This window comes from Crocodylus siamensis, chromosome 3 (genome assembly GCF_052110815.1).
Source record: "Crocodylus siamensis isolate JL-2025a chromosome 3, ASM5211081v1, whole genome shotgun sequence".
NCBI classification, from domain to species: Eukaryota; Metazoa; Chordata; order Crocodylia; family Crocodylidae; genus Crocodylus; species Crocodylus siamensis.
In genome coordinates this window covers 187,816,537-187,839,562 of record NC_143397.1, presented here as the reverse complement: position 1 = coordinate 187,839,562, position 23,026 = coordinate 187,816,537, and the positions used below count along the sequence as shown (strand labels likewise).

The 23,026-nt window shown below is 42.6% G+C and overlaps 1 protein-coding gene across 6 annotated transcripts in view; it reads left to right on the top strand.

Annotated features, from left to right (window-relative positions):
- RB1CC1 (RB1 inducible coiled-coil 1) overlaps positions 1–23,026 on the top strand; it is a 152,233-nt gene that overhangs the window by 64,070 nt on the left and 65,137 nt on the right. For 4 of the 6 annotated variants that reach the window (XM_090039959.1, XM_090039957.1, XM_090039956.1 and 1 more), the window contains 3 exons: positions 15,057–15,259; positions 15,756–16,191; positions 22,368–22,538. In XM_090039959.1, the coding sequence (XP_089896085.1) occupies positions 15,057–15,259; positions 15,756–16,191; positions 22,368–22,538 (810 nt within the window). Of the gene's footprint in view, positions 1–3,398; positions 3,454–14,067; positions 14,146–15,056; positions 15,260–15,755; positions 16,192–22,367; positions 22,539–23,026 lie in introns of all 6 variants that reach the window. The other 2 variants (XM_090039961.1, XM_090039962.1) reach the window with 2 other exon arrangements.

Below are 23,026 nucleotides of genomic sequence, written 5' to 3'. Positions count from 1 at the left end.
GGCAAGAAGCAGATGTAGCTGGGTCCTAGGTCTTACCTTTTGTATTCTACCTCTGACTCAGGGTTGGACATAGTTTCATAGCTGGTAGGGTTGGAAGGGACCTGAGCAGATCATCAAGTCCGACCCCCTGTCATGTCAGGAAAGGTGCTTGTCTAGCCTCCTCTTAAAGACCCCCAGGGTAGGAGCCAGCACCACTTCGCTTGGAAGTTGGTTCCAGATCCTAGCCGCCCTGACAGTGAAGTAGCGTCTCCTGATGTCTAGTATGAATTTACCCTCTGCCAGCTTGTGACCGTTATTTCTAGTCACTCCTGGTAGTGCTTGGGGGAACAGGGACTCCCCCAGTGCCTGCTGGTCCCCTCTGACTAGTTTGTAACAGGCCACTAGATTCCACCCCCCACTCCCCCCAATAGCCTTCTCTTGTGGAGGCTGAACAGGTTCGGGTCCCTTAGCCTCTCCTCATAGGGCCTGCCCTGCTGCCCCCTGATCATGCAAGTGGCCTTCCTCTGGACCCTTCCATGTTGTCCACATCCCTCCTGAAGTGCGGCGCTCAGAACTGGAAGCAGTACTCCAACTGTGGCCTGACCAGTGCTGCTTAGAGGTGGAGGATCACCTCCTTGGACCTGCTTGAGATGTATCTGTGGATGCATGACAAGGTATAGTTGGTCTTCCTGACTGCATTCCCATATTGCTGGCCCATGTTCATCTTGGCATCAGTAGTGATTCCACGATCCTTTTCTGCCTCTGCATTGGTGAGAAGGAATTTCCTCAGCCTGTAGGCATGGTGCTGGTTCTTCCTCCCCAGGTGCATCACCTTGCACTTGTCAGTGTTGAAACGCATCCTGTTCTCATTCGCCCACCCCTGTAACCTGTCTAGGTCTGATTGCAGGCTATTCCTCCCTTCTAGCGTGCCCATATTCCCCCACATCTTAATGACATCAGCAAATCTCAACAGGGTGCTTTTTACCCCCTCGTCCAAGTCACCGCCGAAGATGCTGAATAGCGCGGGCCCGAGGACCAAGCCCTGGGAGACCCCACTGCCCACATCCCTCCAAACTGGAAATGACCCATCCACCACTACTCTCTGGGTCTAGCCCTCCAGCCAGTTAGCGACCCATTTGACTCTGTGGGTGACAACACTACAGTCCCTTAGTTTTTTTTATGAGAATAGGAAGGTCTTCAACACTGTCTCTCACCCCAAAGTCCAGAAAGACTACGTCCACTGCTACCCCTGCATCTAAGGATTTTGTGACCTTGTCATTTTGGCCTGCAGTTGGAAAAGGCTTCCTACGCCTGCCCTATTCAGTGAACTAGGTATTGTTGATGCTGACTATTTTGCTGGTTTTCTTCCTTTAAAGTTTTGACTGAGCTTTAACTCTGGTTGGAAGATTAAGGTATGTGATTAATCTTTTTTTAAGTAGGATTTTTATTGGTGTGTTTTGATTTCAAAGGTACAGTTAGTTTCAAAACTAATGAAATCATTTACACCCAGTTAGCTTAAACTCTACTTATTCATTCCATCAGTAGCTTCTCACCATTCAGCATGCATTTTTTTTTTTTTTTTTAGCTGCTCCTTACTTTGACAATTGCAAATGTTTGTGGAAACAAGAGTGAAGGCTGGTTTCTAACTTAGTCCTCTCTATTTGAGTTAAGCAAGTATGTCAAAAGCCAAGTTTTTCCTTTTTTTTTTTTTCCTTTTTAAAGAATTCTAGTGACAAAGATAGAATGCAAGGCACTTCTAAAATGAGAACCATGCAACACTTCTGATTTCGCTCTGGTAATCCCCTCATGGGCACTGGGGATAATGACATTTAATCTCATTGAAGAAGTACCAGAATCATGGAACATTGGACTGTTTTCTTAGAGGATTTATCTTTTTCTACGTCAAGTTACTGCTTTCATCAGAAATTAAACCACCTGTCAATTCAGGTCAATTTTATCTTATGAGGAAGAGAAATCAGGTTATTGTTCCATTTGTCTACATAACATCTGGATGATTACATTAATAACAGCCCCTGGTTTTGGCTGAGCGCTTCAACATTTGTCAGTATTATCATGATATTCTGGATCTTGTAAGTCAAGATATCTTCTGTTTTTGACTCTCTCATCTCATTGCCTAGAAGTCATTCCAACACTCTCTAAAAAGTGTTACAAAGTTAAAGCAGTTTGGTCAGTTACATTTTCAGTACTCTTTTCTGTGGTTGAATTGTTAGTTGAATAGGTAGGTGAGCTGGTAGTCCTCTCTACAAAACTTGTCCAGATTGCTTCACAAATTAATCGGTGTCCTTAAAATGACAGGCCCAACCTATAGTCTCATTTACAGCCAATAACTAGTTGGGTGGGGCAGGAGGAGGACAGCTTTTACATGTAGTTCAGTCTGAAACTCCTCCTTTTATAGATGGGAAGTATTATTTTAATGGGTCTGGAGACTGGACAAAGCTTTTAAAAGGCTTGACAGGAAAAGAAATTTTTGAATGTTTGGGGTGAGCACCTTTATCTTTTACACTCATTTCCAGTTGTAATAAACGGTTGGAAGGCTTGTCCTGTCAATACTTAAGTTTTATGTATGACCATCACTTATTGATGGGTTTTATTTTCACACAAGTACTCCATCCTCTAGGGAGCCTATCAGTGCTAGAAGCCAATAAAATTAAGGCTGCTGTACAATCGTCATTGATTTTGTTAGTGTTTGATTTGTAATTACAAATTTAACAATTATAAGTACTCAGCTAAGGTGACATTTCTTCTCTGAATAGCATTAACAAGATTCACTGTTCTTTGTATGATATTTTCCTTGGCTCTGCAGACTAGCAGGAAGGACCAAATATTCTGATCGCTTCTCACATGTTAGAAATGAGCTAATGAGTACTCCCAAATCAGTAATATGCTATTGAAATAAATACTTGAAAGTATACAGTAAGAGTCCTGTGTTTGTATAGACAAGATTTTCTGCAAAATATAACCCAGATTAATCCAGATTGGAGAACAACAGCATAACAAAGGTATCTATAGAACAAAGGAGAATTGCTTTGTAAATTCAGCTTTTCTCACTCATATTTAATTGACATTCCTACTAATGGTTTTATGAAATGGCAGTTAAATTGAGAGTTCTCAACAAAGCTAATAGGACTACCAAATGACTTGTATGAATTAGGGAAACTACTGTATGTAGTCTACCAAAAACATCATTTATGGAAGCGTCTCTCCGACTTGTAGTATCTGGATTTGAAGACCAAGTAGCTACCTTATCCGTCTCATAGGATGTGTATGACTTCACTTACAAGGACCTGGTTTGGTGGGCTGTCGTTGATTAGGACCGTTGAAACGTTTGGAGTCCTTTATGCGCAATTTCAGCCACCTGGCAATGGAGGACTTTGATGACTTGTTTCCTTTTACCGCAGGATGGTAGAGGACGGAAAGAACCCTGGATTTCCTGAAAACTTTGGTTCTTTTGAGGTAAGTTTAAAGACCTCCTCAGACAGTGTATAACACCTTTTTCCCCCGCTTCATGTTAAGATGTTTTAGCAAGGGCAAATAAGATACAAGGGCAGCCCTTTGAAAATGGCAGTAAACAATTATTTTTGGCAATGTACTTCCATTCTAGATATCAAAGTGCCTTGTTCTGTCATTAGGTATGTTGCCCAGAGCTTGAGGCTTATTAAACTTGTGATGGAAAGTCAGTCCAAACTTGCAGTATGATGACAATTAATTTGTTCATTAATTATTTCATTAGTGTTAGTTTCATTCTGGAGGATCTTGAATGTTCTGAAGGTTAATTACTCCAATGCAGATGGGAACTTTGGGGCTAGGTTTTTCCATTCTCCTATGCTAAGAAGAACAGTTTTATTTTAATAAAGGATTTTTTTAAACTAGTCCAAAGACAGGGAATTTAAGAAATATGGGTATGAGTTTCACATCCTTAACTCTGCAACATTTAAGTGAATTATGCCAAGTGAAAGTCTAGATATCAGGCTTCTTGCTTATATTTCAGTGTTTTAGTATGGGACAGGGAAGCTATTTAAACTTTCAAGGTAACTTCTTACCAGCTGAAACCTTCTTGTACATTCTTGCTTTTTCAGAAAGCAGTGTTTCCATATTAACATTAAAATAGTAGAGGGTGGAAGGGACTTCAAAAAGGGAAGCAAAGGGAACATCCAAAGAGTATTAAAGCATTGCCCATTAAAGAAATTACTTTCAGGGTCTGAAGAGAGTAGATGGCTAAGAAAACAATCCTGCATGATAGGATACTTGCATACTATGCACACCGTTCCCCAAAAATCAGCCATCCAAAATTGGACTGCGTGTTTTAAGAAGCAGATTTCTGTGTTGGAATGGAGGCATGGCTGTGCTTCAATGGGTGCATGACCCTGTGCTGCCTTCCCCTCCCTTCCTGGTTGTGTGGAGGGGCTGAGTCTGCTGCTTAAGTCAGTCACTCTTTTTTCTCCACAGCTTAAGCATCAACTCCATTTCAGCCACCAGTGATTTGTCAAAAGCTGCTACCGGTTTGAAAGTGGTTGACAGAGCTAAAGCTTGAGGCTTCAGAGCTTGATGCTGCTGCTCTGAAGATGTGTGAGAGTGTATGATGCTCAAGAATAGATTGTATCCCTTCTCAATGAAATCTAATTTAGCCATGACTTGGGGGAGTGCTGGGGAATGGGACAAGGTGCATGCCTCATTTGGGAGTATGTGGTATGCAAGAAAATAGCATTTAGGGAACTAGTTTCTGCGTAATTTTAAAAAAGGTAAAAGACTCCCTTTATTCAAGATTCTTATGTCTGGAAATTAGCTGGATGGTGTCCCAGAAGACAACACAAATTCAGCAGTGGCAGAAAGACATGGATGACAAGTCTACTGCCACTAATGTGGAGATGTATAGTCCTTCATAGTGTGTAGCCAAAACTAAGAATTTTTGACCACTTCAAATAAGGAGCATCCTAAATGAAACTGCTAGTCTGTCTAGTTTTAGAAACATATTTTTTGGATTGGAGTGGGGTCTTCTCCCCTCCCCCCAGTTATGCAGCAATACTTTTCCTTGTCAGTGTGGGAAGTAAGGAGTTTACCTACTTGCATATATTAAGTGGAGAGAGTCCTGGTCAATGTAAGTCCCTTTGTCATGAAGTATGCCCTCTTGGCTTGAGGCTGATCAATTTATATTAAAAAGTAATAGGCAAGTGAGACTATCTTACTTGATGTTACCCATAAAATTGATGTCAAATGTAATGCTAAGTTGAAGGAGTTTTCTGTTATGTTTAGTGAGTGCTGGTAGAACTCCAGAGAGCTTTAAACAATGAAAATAGGGAAAATAGTTTCACAAGGATGGGAGTGTAGGTATGGAAAAACGTTCACTGAACAAGAGTCATTTTCATGTCAGATTCGTTCTTGCCATCTCTTTGATAGGAATACTGGAGATGTCTTAATGTTGTCATTTTTGTTGCAGAGGCTGGCATGTATTTTAACTGTTTCATTTTAGACTGAGCAGCTGGACTGAACATGGAGCAAATCTTTTAAAGCTGATGGGCGAAGTTAAACCCACATGAATTCTACTTACCCTGTACAGAAGCATTCTTCATTGTATTATATTATACCTTTTAATCGTTGCTACAAGTCTTTCTGGTGCATAAATCTGTAAGTCATAGAGTTCACAAGCAAGGTGACCACCTGTAGAACTCTATGCTCCTTGAACTCAAAGTATTGAAAAGAAAGTTCTTGGGTGTGGGCCTTTCAGTTGATGATCAGGCCATAGTCTTGGATTTAGACCATCAGTTTTGACCATCTGCAAGAGAACTGTGAATGAAACATCTTAAGCAACAGTAGCCCATGCGTTAGAATATGTATTCTTTTTCAGTTTTGAGTTCTGCCATAATTCTTCATGTGCTTCTAGAGGTACTTGGAAGAAAGACACTGATCTATTTTACTTGACATTGAGTCACAGGAAAGGAGTATTTGAACCTTACCAACCATTTACCTTACCGGCAGGCCATTTGTATATCAAGCCAATAAATTGCAGGGTGACTAAATTTAACTGCAAGAATTTTTTTTACGGACAAGTTTTTGGTGATTAGTAATGCGGAATTTTCTGTTCTCTGTATCTGTACATGTTTGGAAAACTACCTGGACAGAACAAATCTTTGAGCTAATGAACTAGTTGGTAGCATGGGCAACTCCCTGCTCTTGTTGCTTATATTTTTTTTCTGCATAATTGATAAAAATCTGGTGTAGCTATTATGATAGTTGTCTGAACTTTTCATGATCCTATTTTAAAGACCCTGAAAAGATGCAACTGATTCAAGTACAAAAATAATTTATCAGATAGCCCTTTGAAAATAGCCAGCTTACATATTAGTGGCTATCTAAAGGGACCCCTTTCATTCATTAACTGTATGTAAATGGTCTTAGTGAGACTGTCCAGAGGAGAGATGCGAGAATGGGTTGAGGACTGGAAAATCTGCATTATAGTGAAGGTCAAACTGTTTAGTTTATCCAAGAAAATGTTAAGTGGTGACTTTGTTATAACCTCAGAGCCCTGAAATAGGATGAGATGACATAGTATACTGGTTTTTAACCTTGTAGTAAAAAGGCATCTGGTTTTTAGTGTTTGGGAGTTAAAGACGAGCTAGAAATAAGTTTGATGATCAGTGAATAATTGATTTTTTGGAAGTGATGGAAATTCTGCACTTGTAATCTTTTAAGTCAAGACGTGCTGTTTTCTATAAGGTTTGCTTTAGCTCAGCTAGAACTTAATGGTTTGATTGAAGAAAAAATATTGGGTGGGATTCTGTGATCAAAATAGAGATTTAGACTCGATGCATATACCAGTTTTTTCTGACCTGGAAGAGCATGTGTCAAGCTTTGATAGCATGGTCCTCAATTACTTTGTGGCTGCAGAGAAATCATTACCTATTATCTAAAGAGGTCTAGGACTTTTGTTTAACAGCAAAAGTACGGCAGAAGTAATGAATTTGGGTGGGGCCTTCAGTCTTCTCTGAGAGCCCTTCCTCTGTGGGGTACTGGTGGGTGTGTCTGTCCTTGAGATGATTTGTACTCTTCTTGCATTGAAGGATTATGCTGCTGGACCAGGGGTATGCATTTGTGCACTAGAGTTTTATAATGCTTGTAATCAAGTGAAGAAACTTGATTAAGGAAGAAGGATTTTCAGGACCACTTCTTTTTGATCCCTAAATCTTAGTAATCTGAAGTGGCCTAAAGTAGGGGTTGGCAATGTTTTCTGGCAGCAGGCTGGAATGACCTAGCTCTGGTTGTAGGTGGGCTGACTCTCCCTAAGACCCATTCGCCACCACCTTTTTCTCTCTGACGCCATTTCTGTGCTACCCAGCCATGACTCAGACCAAACCCAATGCCATTGAAGCTCCGCTCTTCAGGTTGCCAGCCCATGGCCTAAGGCACAAGGTGGATTTCATAGTTTCTGGGGTCGGAAGGGACCTGAGCAGATCATCTAGTCCGACCCCCTGCCATGGCAGGAAAGAATACTGGGGTCAAATGACCCCAGCAAGATGTTCATCTAACCTCCTCTTAAACACCCCCAGGGTAGGAGCCTGCACCACTTCTCTTGGAAGCTGGTTCCAGACCCTAGCCGCCCTGACTGTGAAGTAGCGCCTCCTGATATCTAACCTAAACCTACCCTTTGCCAGCTTGTGACCATTATTTCTGGTCACTCCTGGTGGTGCTCGGGGGAACAGGGACTCCCCCAGTGCCTGCTGATCCCCCCTGACTAGTTTATAACAGGCCACAAGATCCCCCCTCAGCCGTCTCTTTTGGAGGCTGAACAGGTTCAGGTCTGGTAGCCTGTCCTCATAGGGCCTGCCCTGCTGTTCCCTGATCATGCGAGTGGCCCTCCTCTGGACCCTCTCCATGCTGTCCACATCCCTCTTGAAGTGTGGTGCCCAGAACTTGATGCAGTACTCCAGCTGCGGCCTGACCAGTGCCGCATAGAGGGGGAGGATCACCTCTTTGGACCTGTTTGAGATGCATCTGTGGATGCATGCCAAGGTGCGGTTGGCCTTCCTAACTGCGTCTCCACCCTGCTGGCCCATGTTCATCTTGGAGTCAATGATGACCCCCAGATCCCTTTCCGCCTCTGTGCTGACAAGAGGGGAGTTCCCTAACCTGTAGTTATGGTGCCGGTTGTTCCTCCCAAGGTGCATCACCTTGCACTTGTCTGTGTTGAAACTCATCCTATTCTCATCCGCCCACCCTTGTAACCTGTCTAGGTCTGATTGTAGCCTGTTGCATCCTTCCAGTGTGCCCACGTCCCCCCACATCTTAGTGTCATCAGCAGATTTGAGCAGGGTGCTTTTTACCCCCTCGTCCAAATCGCTGATGAAGATGTTGAACAGTGCGGGCCCGAGGACCAAACCCTGCGGAACCCCACTGCCCACGTCCTTCCAGGTTGAGAAGGCCCCATCCACTACCACCCTCTGGGTGCAGCCCACCAGCCAGTTGGCGACCCATTTGACTGTGTGGGTGTCTACACCACAGTCCCCCAGTTTTTTAATGAGAATGGGGTGAGAGACGGTGTCAAAAGCCTTCCGGAAGTCCAGGAAGACTATATCCACTGCTACCCCTGCATCTAATGATCTGGTGATCTGATCGTAAAAGGCCACCAGGTTGGTCTGACAGAACCTGCCACTGATGAACCCATGTTGGTTGCCCCTAAGCACAACCTCCCCCGCTGGCCCCTCCTGGATGTGTGCCAGCATAATTTTCTCAAACAGCTTGCCTAGGATCGAGGTAAGACTAACCGGCCTATAGTTTCCTGGGTCCTCCTTCCTCCCTTTTTTGAAGATGGGGACCACAATTTAAATCAAATTGATTTTATATCATGATTGAAATCACTGGTCAGGAAGCCTTGATTTGCTCATTGTTTTCTATAAAAAGTGCATTCTTGTTGTTTGATATCCTTTATTCATCTAACTTTTCGAAACTATGCACTTTTAGAAAAAGGCAAGGGCTTGACTGTGTGTACACAAACTTGCAGAAAGACAATAGGGCTGATAAGTGGGTAATCAGGTCTGTTAACTCTCTCATCTCCATATACTGCTGTTAACAAAGATGTTATCTCTGGAGATAACAAACTGTCCCTATGCCTGAAGAAGGGCATTTGTCCCTGAAAGCTTGGAAAGAACATTTTTTCCAACTATTTAGCTGGTCCAATAAAAAACATCACATCTACCCAAAGAACCTTGTCTGCCTGTAATCTCTGGAGACACAAATCTAGACCAGTGGTCTCCAAAGTGGGGTGTACGCACCCCAGGGAGTACGCAAGACAATCCATTGTGGTGCAGGAAGAAAATATTAGAACTTCTATTTATATTTATTTTTATATATATATAAAAAAAAAAAAAAAAGAATGAAATTAAGCTTCACTAATATTTAATATATGGATTGACAGCGGCACCCTCACTTGGTCTGTATGTCAGGCGGTCATGTGTCACGTACGGTATGCGAGGTAGTACATGTATATAATTTATAAATAAATAAATATACGTATACTGGGGGTGCGTGCTCAAAATTTTTTTACCGTTAGGAGTGCGCAATCCAAAAAGTTTGGAGACCACTGGTCTAGACTGAACACTGAATCCCATTGGGTAGAGTGGTTTTCTTTAATCTTTACTAATGTATAGAGCAGCCTTTGGGAACCCCATAAGTTTAGGCCCCTAATATAGTCCATGGCCTGTTGTGACACATTTATAAAACTTCTAGAAAGGTTCCATGAATATGTTGTCTCAAACAGTATATAATTAGAAGTTTATAATCCCTATTCCATGATTTTATCTTTGAGCTTTAACATATCTTAACATATATATATATATATAGTTTTAATTTTACTTTTTTTAAAAAAGCATCTTAACAACAAATAAAAAATATGATTAAATCAAGAGAATCTGATTTTAAATAAAAAAATCAGATGTTTTTAATTGAAAGAAATAGTTGATTTTTATTTGCCCTACTAAGGCATTATGTGATCATTTAAATTCTTTCTTGCTTTTGCTGACTTGGTCACAAGACAGATAATACTTTCCTGGTAACAGTCCCTACTTAGAAACCCAAAAGAATATCCTGTGTGATGGCTGAAAGGGAGCATAGAGATGTGACTTCCTAAGTTCTGGAGATCTGATGGGATCCTGGAGCCAAGTGTTGAGATGCTTATTTTGAGTTTTGATTTTGAATAACTTATTCCTTATTTCTAAAATAGCATGAAGCCACTAGGCTAGTGGGTAATATGTTGCCTCTGAGTACCTATAACATTCCTTGTAGCTACAAGAAATTAAAGTTAAAACAAAATTGAGGTTGATGGAAAGAACAGAGTATGATGCACTAATTACATTACCAGCTCAATACGTTTGTGCTTAGGCAAGCAAACCTTGGAATCCAGTGCAGTAGACTATTTAATTTCCAAGTAGAAAGTAAACTAAAATGCTGGTACTTTCCTTGGGAGTGATGAGCACTGTAGGAAGACTTCTGGTAGATACTATATGATTTTTTCATTAGGATCACCAAAAGAAAAAGAAGGAAAGGGGAAGGAAGCTGCAGGTTTTAAATCATCTGAGTATTTGGAGAAAGGAAGGGACCTGAAAACTAGCTGGATTCATTTTAGCTACATGTCCTTCCTCCTGGCTTCTAGAACAATATTGGAAGAATAAAGATCTTTTGCCCTTAATATAAGAGGTGCATATTTTCTTACTTTTTTCCTAGATTCTTCCTGGTCTGCAAAACTGAAGGCAAATCCATATTGATTAGAAAAAATATATAAAAGGTGTTCATCTTACTCAGAAGCTCAGACGTTTCCAACCTTTTTCTCTCTTTAGCAGCCTAACAAGAAAGTTTCATTTTAATAAAATCAGGAAGGAATCATGTTTATATTAATCAGTCTTTTTGGTTGAATAGAGTTTTTTCTAATAATCAGATAGTCGGTATTCCTCATCTTTCCTATTCTTTTAAGTTTTTCTTACTCTGACTTCAGTAGTCTGCCTCCAGCAGCTGAAGGGTTTTACTCATAGGGGAGACTTTTCTGACTGTGTAAATACCAGATATTACTTTCACAGAGGATATTACTTCCATGCTTCCAGACCAGTCGATAGCTAAGTTGTAGCAGGGCTTTCTTTAACTTGTAGGAAGTGCTTCAGAGAAAAGAGGTGACAGGAGAAGAGTATCACCCACTCATGATTGTTACTTCAAAAAGTAGTGACCCCTTCTAGGATTCTGTATCTTGCTTTTCTCTTGCCAATCAGCTGGCCGGTTTAGGAACCAGTTATTTCAGCACCTGTAGAAGAATCAAGCTCTTCTGTGCTTAATGTGTGTGTAAGGGATGCCTGTTTTTGTACTTGTTCCTAGATTTCTCTGACTTGTTCTCAAGTATAAATATCATTTTAATAGGTACAGGAGGGATGGGGGATGGGATGGTTTGGGAGTTTGTATCAATTTTTTTCCATTTATGGAATCTGTTAGGAAGGAAGGTGAAAGGAAAAGGACTGTACAGCTTTTGTGCATGGTCTCTGGATGTAAAGCTATTTGAAAAACAAAATGCCAAGATCTAGATGAGGTAAGAACATCTAGAGATTACAGCCCCAATGAATGCAACCTATTTTGATTCATAAGTGCTGAAATAGTCAGTGCAAATCTATCTTCGTAGAAAAAGAGCTGACTAGACCAGCAGCTGGAAGCCTTGAACAAGCTGCAAGTCAGAACAACTTGGCTTCGGTTCTACACAGACTCAGTGGCTTTGGCATGTCAGCAGGGAGGGTCTTTGCCTGTGCTGGGGCTTGGGATTTGTGCCTCTATTGCTGCCACTTTTTTTCTCAGCCCCCACTTCCTGGCTGTGGCACTCATACAACTTCCAGCCTGTGGGGAGCTGCACTAGGGCTGTGCAGCTAAGAAGCTGCATCCTTGCTGTTGTTCGTTCTCCCCATTCCCTCCCACTGCCTCGTAGCTGCCATGTGGCTCTGCACTAACCAAAAGTTGTGCCTGCTCCACGGCCAGGGAGTGGGGACCTGAGGGAAGGGGCAGCAGTGTGGCACAGCTTCCATTTGCCCCGCTATGGCACAGCTCCTTGCTGTCTGGCCCCAGTATGGGTACAGGCAAAGTCTTCCATCTCTGCAGGCTGGATCCATTGGCTTCACTAGCCTTTGCTTATCCCTGAACTAGACTGAGGTGAATCTAATATTTTTATTTCTTAGTACAGAGGAGTTCTGTATAGCTCTGATGACCCTCAGATGACCAAGGAAAACTGAACTTGAAAAATTAACCATATTATCTGGTGGGCACTGTCTACCTCTTGTGTTCCAGATACTGATATTCAGGTGAAGAAGCAGCTCTGAAAGCCTGCTTATTTGGGTTTGGGTTTTTTTGTTATTTTGTGTAGGTGATTTTGTTCTTAGATCTCTTTATGCTTGTAAAATTAAGCTTTTTGTACATGGATTCACTCTCTTTAATTAAATCTTGTGTTAGTGGTTTTGGGGTGGTAAAGGAACAGAGTTGGTAAATTATTTTCTTCATATGTGCGTGCTCTAATGTGGGCACAGTGGGGCACATTCCCTTATACTTTTTTTGTCCGGTTTTGGTCTTTCAAATGTTGATCATAGGAAAAACTTCCTAAGTTTGACAGTTCGACAGTTGTGTAGCAGCAATCTCATCCCAGATTATGGAACTCGACTCTGAGTTTACTGCATAAAGGTATACATTTATAAGCAAACAAAATGTTAGATGCTACAGCTTTGCTGACTACCGAGCCTTTTTTAAGTAGCCAGATCTTTTTCTGTGTCTAGAGTCTGTCTTATGATGACATTCTCTAGCAAATTCCTGGTTCTTTTTGGAGAAGCACAGCCCTGACTCTGCCTCACTTCGCCCACTTCTAATATACAACATAATTGGGCCTGCCTCGGAAGATCTCCTGCACCACCTCTATCTTTTTGATAAGAGGGGAGAGGAAGGAACTGGGAGTCTAGCAGGAGAATATGTGCTTTCTTCCTTTTCCTCCCCTCTGTTTCTCTTATCTTCTTTCTCTCCATTGCAGTACTTGATGCACCAGAAAAAGTGAAGAAGGGCATCTTACTGCAGCTTGCAACTTCTGTTGGGGGAGGGGGGTGCTAGATATAGGGGAGAGTTGATGCAGGAAGAAGCTTAGCAGATCCTGACTTGCAGGTTAGAAGGCAGGTAGTTGTGGAGGTAAGAGCTGTGTAACGGGCTGAAGTCCCCATTTTCAGTTGATTTGGAGGGTGGACGGCACTATTTCTTTCTTATCTGTACACAAAGGCTATGCACAGAAAGTGTGAAAATCAAAAAACAAACCAAAAGTACCATTAAATATTTTTGTTTAAAAAAAACCCAAAAAAACCACACAGAATCCTGGAGTCATTCATGATGTGAAGAGGAGGTCGGGGGAGAGGGATATACATCTGACTCATGGGTTTTGAACTTGTGGGACTGGCAGTATTTTGTCTCTGGTATAGTGCTGGTTTGTGTTTGATGGACTGTATTGTCTCGGCCTCTTGTGGGCTCAGATCCAGTGAATTCTTCAGGTTTTTCAGATGCCTGTTTGGCTAGGTGCCTGTTGAAACGTACATCCACCCTGCTGGATCAGTATATTCGTTTTGCTAGTAGTCTGGAAGACATTTTGGACAACTGTTTAGGCCTCATGGAGTAACTATTATCATGCCATAGATATTTGGGGCATGATTTGGAAATTTACCTGGTGCTAATAACCTTGAAATCACATATTTGAGGTTTATAAATCAGTTCAAATGCCTTTTAAATAACATAGTTTGGGATTTATTTCAGAAGGATGAACTACTGGTGTTTAGCTCCCCTTTTTTTGTGCTTTAGGATCACATTTAACAGCAAATGTACTCTGTAGCATGCCTATGTGTTTGGCTTTTAAACTTGTTTTCACTATATTTGAATAACTTTTTTTAAAAAAAAGCAATCTTATTCTAGCTTCCACACACACACTACTGTACCAGTAGTACTGTGATCACAGAGGGTGTGCAGCCACCTCTTAGCCAGGTGTGGAACCTAAAATAAGTGTCACTGTTTTCTTTCCTTTCTTTTTCTTAGGTAGAGAGGTTGATATTAAAACCAAACACATAGGCATAATCAGGAGGACACTTCTTAACAGAATACCCTACTTCAAAGGTACGTAAGAATTGGGGCACCTGCTGAATGAATTAGCTTGAGTTCTATTTAAATTATTGTATGCTCTTGGCTCTCCTTAAATAGGACCTAGAAGTAGGCACCTGTTCAATTCTACACTAGCAATATCTTTTATTTACTAACTTTAAAACTAATATTTAAATCTATTTATATAGGGGAAAATAGCATCTGTGTTAAACTCAAAGCAAAACAAAAACTAATTGTAAGAGCCTAATTTCAAAAGGGTGGTGATGCTTTTTCATTTTTCATCCTCAGATTCAACTCCACTTGGCTTGGCGGATTAAAAAAAATTTTTCTTATTTGTTGATAATAGTTAACTATATGTAAGATTAGATTATAGTTAACACACAACTTTCCACGTGCATTTGCATGGAGGATGGAGAATGTGTTCTTGGACTCCTTTGGACACTTCGTAAAATAAGTAGCAGTCTGTCTGGTTTGTTAATCAGTGTAAAAATTTCAGTTTATTCTGTTTCCTCCCACCTTCACTTCTCCCACAGTGTCATTGTGGTGTTGTCCAAGCTGCATAAGTTGGACAACAGTTAGACCTCACCTTCCCCATTATTCTGTACTAAAGACCTTCTTCATCATTACTGTTCCTCCTCTAGTGTACCTCTTCTGCAGATTCTTTCCTCCAAAGAAGCACATAGTATGGATGTACATATGTGCATACAAAATAATATGTATACTACTTTATCTGATCTGGCGTCTTGTAATAGTCTGGTGTATTGAATAATAACTTACCTTGTAGGTTTGTTGTCTTGCGGTTTTTTTTAGAATAAAGATATTCAGTAGTCTGAATAAACTGTTCCTATTCAGAAGTATGAAGTGTTTTTAAGTACAACTTGAAAGTTTGGGAAAATTATTTCATTCTATAAATTTACTTTTAACAGGAAATGTATGAGGTTGCCAAGAAGCTTTGCTCCTTTTGTGAAGGTCTTGTCCATGATGAACATCTTCAGCATCAAGGCTGGGCTGCCATAATGGCCAATTTGGAAGATTGCACACATTCTTACCAAAAGCTGCTTTTCAAGTTTGAAAAAGTATACTCAAGCTACCTGCAATCTATAGATGATATTAAGCTGAAACTCACACAGTAGGTTTGACTTTAAGCTCTTCATTGTAGTCATAGTTGCTTATCCTTTACACCTTTTTTACCTCTGCAGTTGGTTCTGACCAATCCAATAGACATTCTGATTTCTCAAACACTTTTTTTTTGTTTTGTTGTAAGTCATGTTGTATTAAATGTTTTGTCATTAATGCTGTAGGTTAAATATTCCAAGCTGGGCATGTTTGTAGTAATTGAAGATGCTGCACAAAGTTTTAGTGATGTAATTTTAAACATTTCTCTGTTGAAATGGGAAGTTTTAGATGAAGAAAATCTATAGAGAAAGGAGAGTCTAGCCAGTCAAATAAGAAAAAAAAATTTGTTAATCATCCTGACATGATTCATTAAAAATCTGAAGTTATAAGATTTAATATTAACTAGCAGTACTACATTCATCATTATTATCTTGTCCTTAACTTTTTATTTCTTATATATCATTTTGTTTTTTTGATGCCAGTGACTTTTCTTGGTTTTTATTTTTAAGCTTGGGGACGGCTGTTTCTGTCATGGCCAAGATCCCGCTGCTGGAGTGCCTAACCAGACATAGTTACAGAGAATGTTTAGGAAGACTGGAATCTTCTACTGACCGTGGAGGGGAAGACAGTGAAGGAACTGAGGATGAAAAGTCTGTGGAACTAGTTCTTTTTTCTGATATTTCTAGAACGAACATTAAATCAGTGGTAGCCTCATTTTGCAGGTCAGTGGAGCATTCAGCCCTGGACAGCGCAGCTCCTGAAAATATCACAGACAATAAAGAATCCAGTCAAAACAGTACTATTCAGGACAATGAAACTTCATTGGAACTGAAGGAGAACGATCAACCTTCCTTCAATGTCTCTCTGTTAGACTGGATAAATGTTCAGGATAGGCCTAATGATGTGGAATCACTGGTCAGGAAATGTTTTGATTCTATGAGCAGGGTAAGTTCACACGTGAAAAAATAAACTGTTTATCAAGGTAAGTAAATTGGAAATGTGCTACTCATATTTTATTTAGCTTCCACATGCCAGTGTTTTTTAAAGTTAACAATAAAGTGACTTTAACTGCTTAATTACTTTCAGTTCCAGCATCTTCATGTGGATCAAAGAAGGAAGAAAAAAAATTTGCAGGTTTGCTAGATAGAAAGAAAAATGAGCTCACATTGTGAACTTACAGGACAGGGTCTATATTTGTATGTGTGTGTGTATTTGGAGATGTTGCAGCATACTTATTACTGTGTGTGTGTGTGTGTGTGTGTGTGTGTGTGTGTGTTTTAACATTTTTTAAAATTTAACATCCAATAGCTAAGGTAAAAAAGTCTTTCTTTGTGTTGCCTTTATGGAAACAAGTGCATCAGACCTCTTGCCTATTATGAAGGCGTCAAAAGACCCTTAACCAGTACATTGTACCAAGCCTGTGTTGTAACTGCTAGTTCTTGTACTAGCATTGTCATATACATTTTCTTGGTGTTTTACTCCCCAGATGCATGTGTAGGAATGGTGGGCAAAATACAGCTTGCGGGCTGGATCTGGCCTGCAGGCAGGCAGCCGCTGTTTCATTACATTTGGCCTGCAGCGTTCCATGTGTGGCTAAGCACCCCCTGCTATTGGCCAAGGCAGCCTGTGATCCTACCCACCTCAGCATCAGCCAGCACACACACATCCCCAGTGGGGCTGCTCTTTGTGGCTGCAGTTGCACCGGTACTGTTCAGCTCCCCCTGCTTCCTGTGGCAGCTCCTCCTCCTGCCTCTGCTGTGCCATTCCAGCATGTAGTGCAGAGAAGCAGTGGCAGTTGTGGGGATGCATGCCAGATGCCCAGCCAGACAGGGAGGAAGCTGCAGCCAGGTGGCTTCTACCTTGGCACATGAGGCTTGAGCTCCTGGCTGCCTTCACTAACTCAGCTGCCTGCAAGTGGCTGTTTATCATGGCTGCCAGGTAGAGTGTGGGTGGAAGGTGTCTGGGAGCTGGAGCTCCACACACTAGGGCAGGAGTGGCTTGGCTGCAGCTTTCCCCCTGCCGGGCTGGGTGTGTGGTGCCTGGCATGTGTCCCCACAGCTTCTGCACTCTACCTGCTGCCCAGAGTGGCACAGCAGGGGCAGGAGGAGGAGTAGTCACTGGTGGTATGGAGAGCCAGGCAGCTACTGCTGCACTGGAAGCAGCCCTGCTGGGTCTCTGTGTGTGCTGGCTTAGGCTCAGGTGGGTGGGAGCACAGTGCAGGCTGCCCAGGGTGGAAGTAGGTGGGGCTTGGCCCCATGTAGAGCACTGTGGGGGCAGCCAGGCCAAATGGAGGGTGACCACACATGCACCATACCACCCCACCTGAGTGAGCTCTGTTGCACACCTCCTTCCTCCCTCTCTGACGCTTGGCTGGCTCCTAGGACCTGGCATGAGGCGGTCTTTCTCTCTTCCTCTTCTTCCCCCTCCCCCCCCACCTTCCTTACCTACCACACACCACCCCATTTGCATGTCTCCCCCCCCCCCCCCCCACACACACACACACACACATATATGGGATTAGGACTAGTTTGGGCTGCTATGCAATTGCCTCTATATATACTACTCAAATAAAATCAGGACAGGAACTATTTTTTGAAGCCCAGCTGCTGGGAAGAGGCTGCGGCAAGCCCTGGCCCCGAGCACGCAGCAGGCAGTTTGCCCTCGCCTCATGCACAAATTTTTGGGGGGGACACATGCACTGCATGCGTCCTCTAGGAGTGTGTGCAGTGGCAGGAGCCCCTCCCCCATGCCTACTGGATGAGTGACCTGCCCCTGCCTCAGCTCCAGCCCCACTCCCTCCCTCACGCCCCTTCCCCTCAACAGACTTACCAGCCAGACGCTGCTCTCCAAGTTGCTGGGCTGCATATCAGCAATCAGATTGGTATCAGCTGATATGGCTGGTCAATAATTAGCCATTGGTATCAGCCAAAAAAATCTTTTTCAATGCACCCGTAGTATTAAAAAGTGATTTGACTTTTTTTAAAGAACTCTGGGGGGGGGTTTTCTGTCCAACATTTGCCATATTAATCTGCTGGCTTTTATTTGGTGATACTTTATTCATATTCCTTCAGTTTCAGATTGAGATGATGGTGCAGCAGTTCAGTTTCCATTTAGGAAATAATATTTCCTTATTATATACCAGTATTAACAGGGATGTGAATGAAACACCTGAAATAAATTGCAACATAGGCAGTGGGAATTAAAAATCTGCTATTTTAATTAAAAGTATTGATATTCCAGATGATAAGAAAACAAAAGTTTTACTATTATAAGCTTTATTAAAAAGTAACCTTTGGACTGTGGACCAGCTTCTATTAACATATGCTTATATATTATTCTGTGAAGTTTTTTGTTTATTTTGTTTGTTTCCCTTTTGATTTAGCCATAAGACTAAAGCTTTTGTCTTTAACTGTTTAATGGTAGATGTTACTATGGCCATGTACAGGTATTCAAATGAGGAGAGCACTTTACAAATGTTAGAGGGGCTGAGCAGTGGTTTGTGCTCAGGTGGCTTGTGCTGCCAACAGCATACACCCAGGGTCCCTATGCATGCATCCCAGCTCCCCTTGCTTCTAGAGCTTGCCCAGCCAACTGTGCAGGGCAGCATTAATTGGCTACCCCTGAGGACCCAACCTACCAGCACTCTCAATCTCCTTTCCCTCTTGGCTGTGAGACTGAGAGGGGGATGCAGGGCATGTTTCCTTTTGTTAGTTGCAGGCATGTCAATGTCTAGGTTTGGGTTTTCATCTCACGGGTCTTAAACAGAGAAGACAGCTGTTTTTGCACCATGTGTCTCCCTGTAGGCCTGGAGCACATTATGGGATTTGTGAAAGGGGCTGAGCTTCCTGTTTCTGAGGAGATGGTGGGGGCGGTAGTGTTCTGTGCTCGGCTAGAGCCCTGGAGTTGATCCCAAGTCACAGGCAGTTTTCCTGGAACTGTCAGGGAGGGGGCCGCGCAAGAGCAGTGCATGCTGTAGGATGGTGCTACAGCTTCTCTTGGAAGGTTAAGTGTATGTGCATTTGTTTTCCTGGGAGAAACTCCCCTGGAAGCCACTTTTGCTGAGTTGCAGTTGGATTAATTGTTTTTCCTTGAACCACCATTTTTAGTCTGAGAGAAACTGTGGGAATGTTTTGTACACTTCTGGTTTCTTCAGAAACATAATGCTTGTATGCTGAAGTCTGTCATTCTCTAAATTCAGTGCGATTGTGCATGGTGAATATTATATGACAGCAGCTAAACTGAGGCTATTCCTGTACAATTTAAGTTGGTGCTTCCTGTCATGAAAATAATGTTGCTATTTTTGAAAGCTTTCATTCCATTATATAAGTTTTAGACTAATGCTGGGCATAACCAGAACAAATGCAGGTGCCTCTTAGGTTTAATCTGTTTTGTCCTCCAGTAAAAAACAACATAATAGTACTTGCTCATCTTTAGGAAAATGTTGATAGAGTTTGGCTTCATCAATTCTGAAGACAGCAAATTGACTTTAGAAAAATTTAAATTGAGCCAATCTGAACTAAAGTAACCGAAATAGTCTAAATACTTTGTGGTAGAATTGCTCTTCTGATATTATATTTATCTAGAAATGGCATTTTAGCAAACTCAATTGGAATTACATGACTATTAATTTTTCTCTGCTTTTTAGAAATGTGACCTGTGCAAATAATACACAGTTGCTTATCTTGCTCTAATCTCTTTGCTGTTATGGCATTCTTTGTCATCTGAATTTGGCATAAAGCAGCAGTTCAGAAGCTCTGGTCTGTGGCTATTGGTGATCCCAGAAGAGCTGCTAGGTCACATCTTTTGTTCTAATTCTAACTCCTTGCTTCCTGCTGCTATCAGAGAGAGAGAGCTGGGAAAGTCCAGATTCGTGTATAAACAGTGGGTAGTGTCTAAAGTAGTTGCTTCTGTTAGATGCTGCTGCTATTGCTGCCTAACTAAGAGGAAAATGGAAGCACTTTTGAAGATCACTGCTACAAGACTGTCTACCGGTTGGGGAGGAGGAGCCAAGTGCTAATAAATATGACCCATGGTAAAAGGCTGGAAAGGAGTTCCAGGGGTGCATGGGAGATCAAGAACAAATTTGGAGTAGTTTATGCAGGAAAGAAACATTGGAAGAAAAGATTCCTTCCACTCAAAAGGATGAAACATTAATTTGGGGGGTGTCAAACTGATCCCGCCCTACAGGCCAGGTAAGTGGCTGGGGGCTGGTCCATAATCCATCTTGGGCCCACGGACCTCTCGTCCCCCTCTCCCTCCCTCTCCTAGAAAACCTGATCTGGCTGCTGCTCCATGTTGTCTTGGACCCAAACTGCTTGTGGTGCAGATTTTGGATGGCTGAAATCAGTGCCATATGTTGCACAGTCCAGCCAGAGCAGCCACCACACTGTACATGGTGGCTGCTCTGACCATACTGTGTTGCACATTACCCTGCAGGTCCTGGACCGCACTGCATGCAGCGACTTCTCCAGCCAGTTTGGAACCTCTCCCCACACTAGCTGGAGTGGTTTCTGTGTACAGTGCATTTCCCAGAGCGTGTGGTACCCATGGTACAGTCTTGCTAGGCTAGACAACACACACAGCACAGCTGTGATTGTCTGGACTGTACTTTATGGCACCTGTTCCAGCCCCCTGGGATCCATGCTGCGTGCAGTGTGGGTCCCAGATTGGCTGGAGTAGACATTAGATCAGGTATTCTGGGGGAAAAGGAAAAAAGAGAGGATCTATAGGCAGGATCTAACCTACTGACTGGACCTGTACCACAGGCGCATGTCATGTTCTGTGTGGGTCAGTTGCAGCCGGTGGGGTCACTGAGGGCTGGATGGCAGGGCTCCATGTGTTGGATGTGGCCTGCAAGGCCCTGGCATCTAACCTGCTGGACTCGCAATGCCTTGGAGAGATATGATAGGGGAGCAGTAGCAGTACCGCTGCCCTCCCTTGCTTCTAAATTCTTTGCCCCCCTACCCAATGGGGCTGTGGCAAGGCCATGCCCTTCTCCTTCCCCCCTTTTTGTCCCCAGCGAGGTCAGAACACACTTCTTTGTCCCCTCCACCCCTCAAATGGGTCTGGGGCCAGTCCATGCTCCCCACCTTCAACCCCCACTCTGAGGCTGGGATGCACACTGCCCCCACCACTGTTTTGTGGGGCCAGGGTTGGGCTGTGCCATTCTATCCCCTGCCTCTCCCTCCTGTGGGGCTGGGACCAAGCCAGATCCCCTTCTCTACTACCCTGTGGAGCCAGGAGCTGGGCCATGGTCCCCCCTCCCCCCATCATGGAGCTAGGGTCTGGTCTACACTCCCTCCTACCTCTCCCCACACTGCCATTGGGCTGGGCCATACTCCCTTCTGGGTCATACCCCCTTCCATGACCACTGGGCATGCCCTGTTCTTTCCCCATGTTGGGTTAGGGCCATAACCCTTTCTCCTCAACCCCCAGGTCGTAGCCCTACTTAGGTGCCGGACCATGCCCCCATCCTTTCTCCCTTGCCCTGGGGCTGAGCAACCCTGTTCCCCTGCCCCTAGTGCTAGGTCATAACCATCCATCAAATCAGTGTGTGCCCTCCCTCCCTCCATGGGACTGAGCTCTGCCCTCCCTCCCTCCATGGGACTGAGCCATGTCCCCCTTTACACCGCCTTCTCCCCACTCCCCACATGAGTTTGGGCCATGGCCGCCTCCTCTCCCCTCTGTAGGTCTGGGTCATGCCACCACCTTCCCCCCTCTTCCTGTGATGCCAAGCCATGTCCCATCCTTCTCCACCTTCCCCCCCCCCCCGGGGGCCAGGGCCAATCTATGTTTCCTCCTAGTCCTTTCTGTGGGGTTCTTCCCCCACAGTTTCACCTAGTTATGTCCTGCTATATCTTTAAAGTAATTCTAAGGATACAATCAAAGGAAAAAACCACCACCCTAAACCTTAGAAATGGAGAAACTAAAATATGTGAAAGCAAGAGCCTTTATAGAGGTTAACTTCTATAGAGGTTTTTTTTGGTAATAAGCTAATTTTATTATATAACTTTTGTAAATTGTATAAGGATGTTGCAACCTGTTGCATAATGGGAATTGGTTAAAAGTAAAGTCACTAAATGTATTTGATTACATGGTTTTTTTTCTTCTCTTTTGTGTAGCTTGATCCAAGAATCATTCAGCCCTTCTTGGCAGAATGTCGACAGACTATTGCCAAACTGGATAATCAGAACATGAAGGCTATTAAAGGCCTGGAGGACAGGCTATATGCGCTAGACCAGATGATAGCTAGCTGCAGCAGACTGGTAAATGAACAAAAAGAACTTGCTCAGGTAATTGACTTTATATATCCATCTCCCTCAAAACAAAAAGAGGCACTAATCTGTGATAGAGTGACTAGCCACATCTTTATAATCACATTTTCAATTTAATTTTGTATTTGAGTGAGATAACGCCACAATATTAGTATTTTAAGTAGAGGGTATGCTTTTCTTACGTTTTATGCTTTTTAGAACGTGAGATGTAATCAAAACATTAACTTTTAGGGGGAAATTTCTCCTAATTTTGCTTGAAAGTTATATGAAGTAAGTATAATTTTAGTAACCAAACATTACAAGTGTAAAAATGGTGGTATGTCATGCTTTTAGTATTCTTGTAGGTATTTTCCTTATAAAACTTCTAAATGTGTTAGCAATGCTACAGTGATGATTGATGAGACAAAATCAATAACTGTTGTACTCAAGTTCATATAGTTCAGTACCTTTAAAACTTCCTCTACAGAAAGAAATGAACAGTACTATGTCCTAAAGATAAAGCCGTG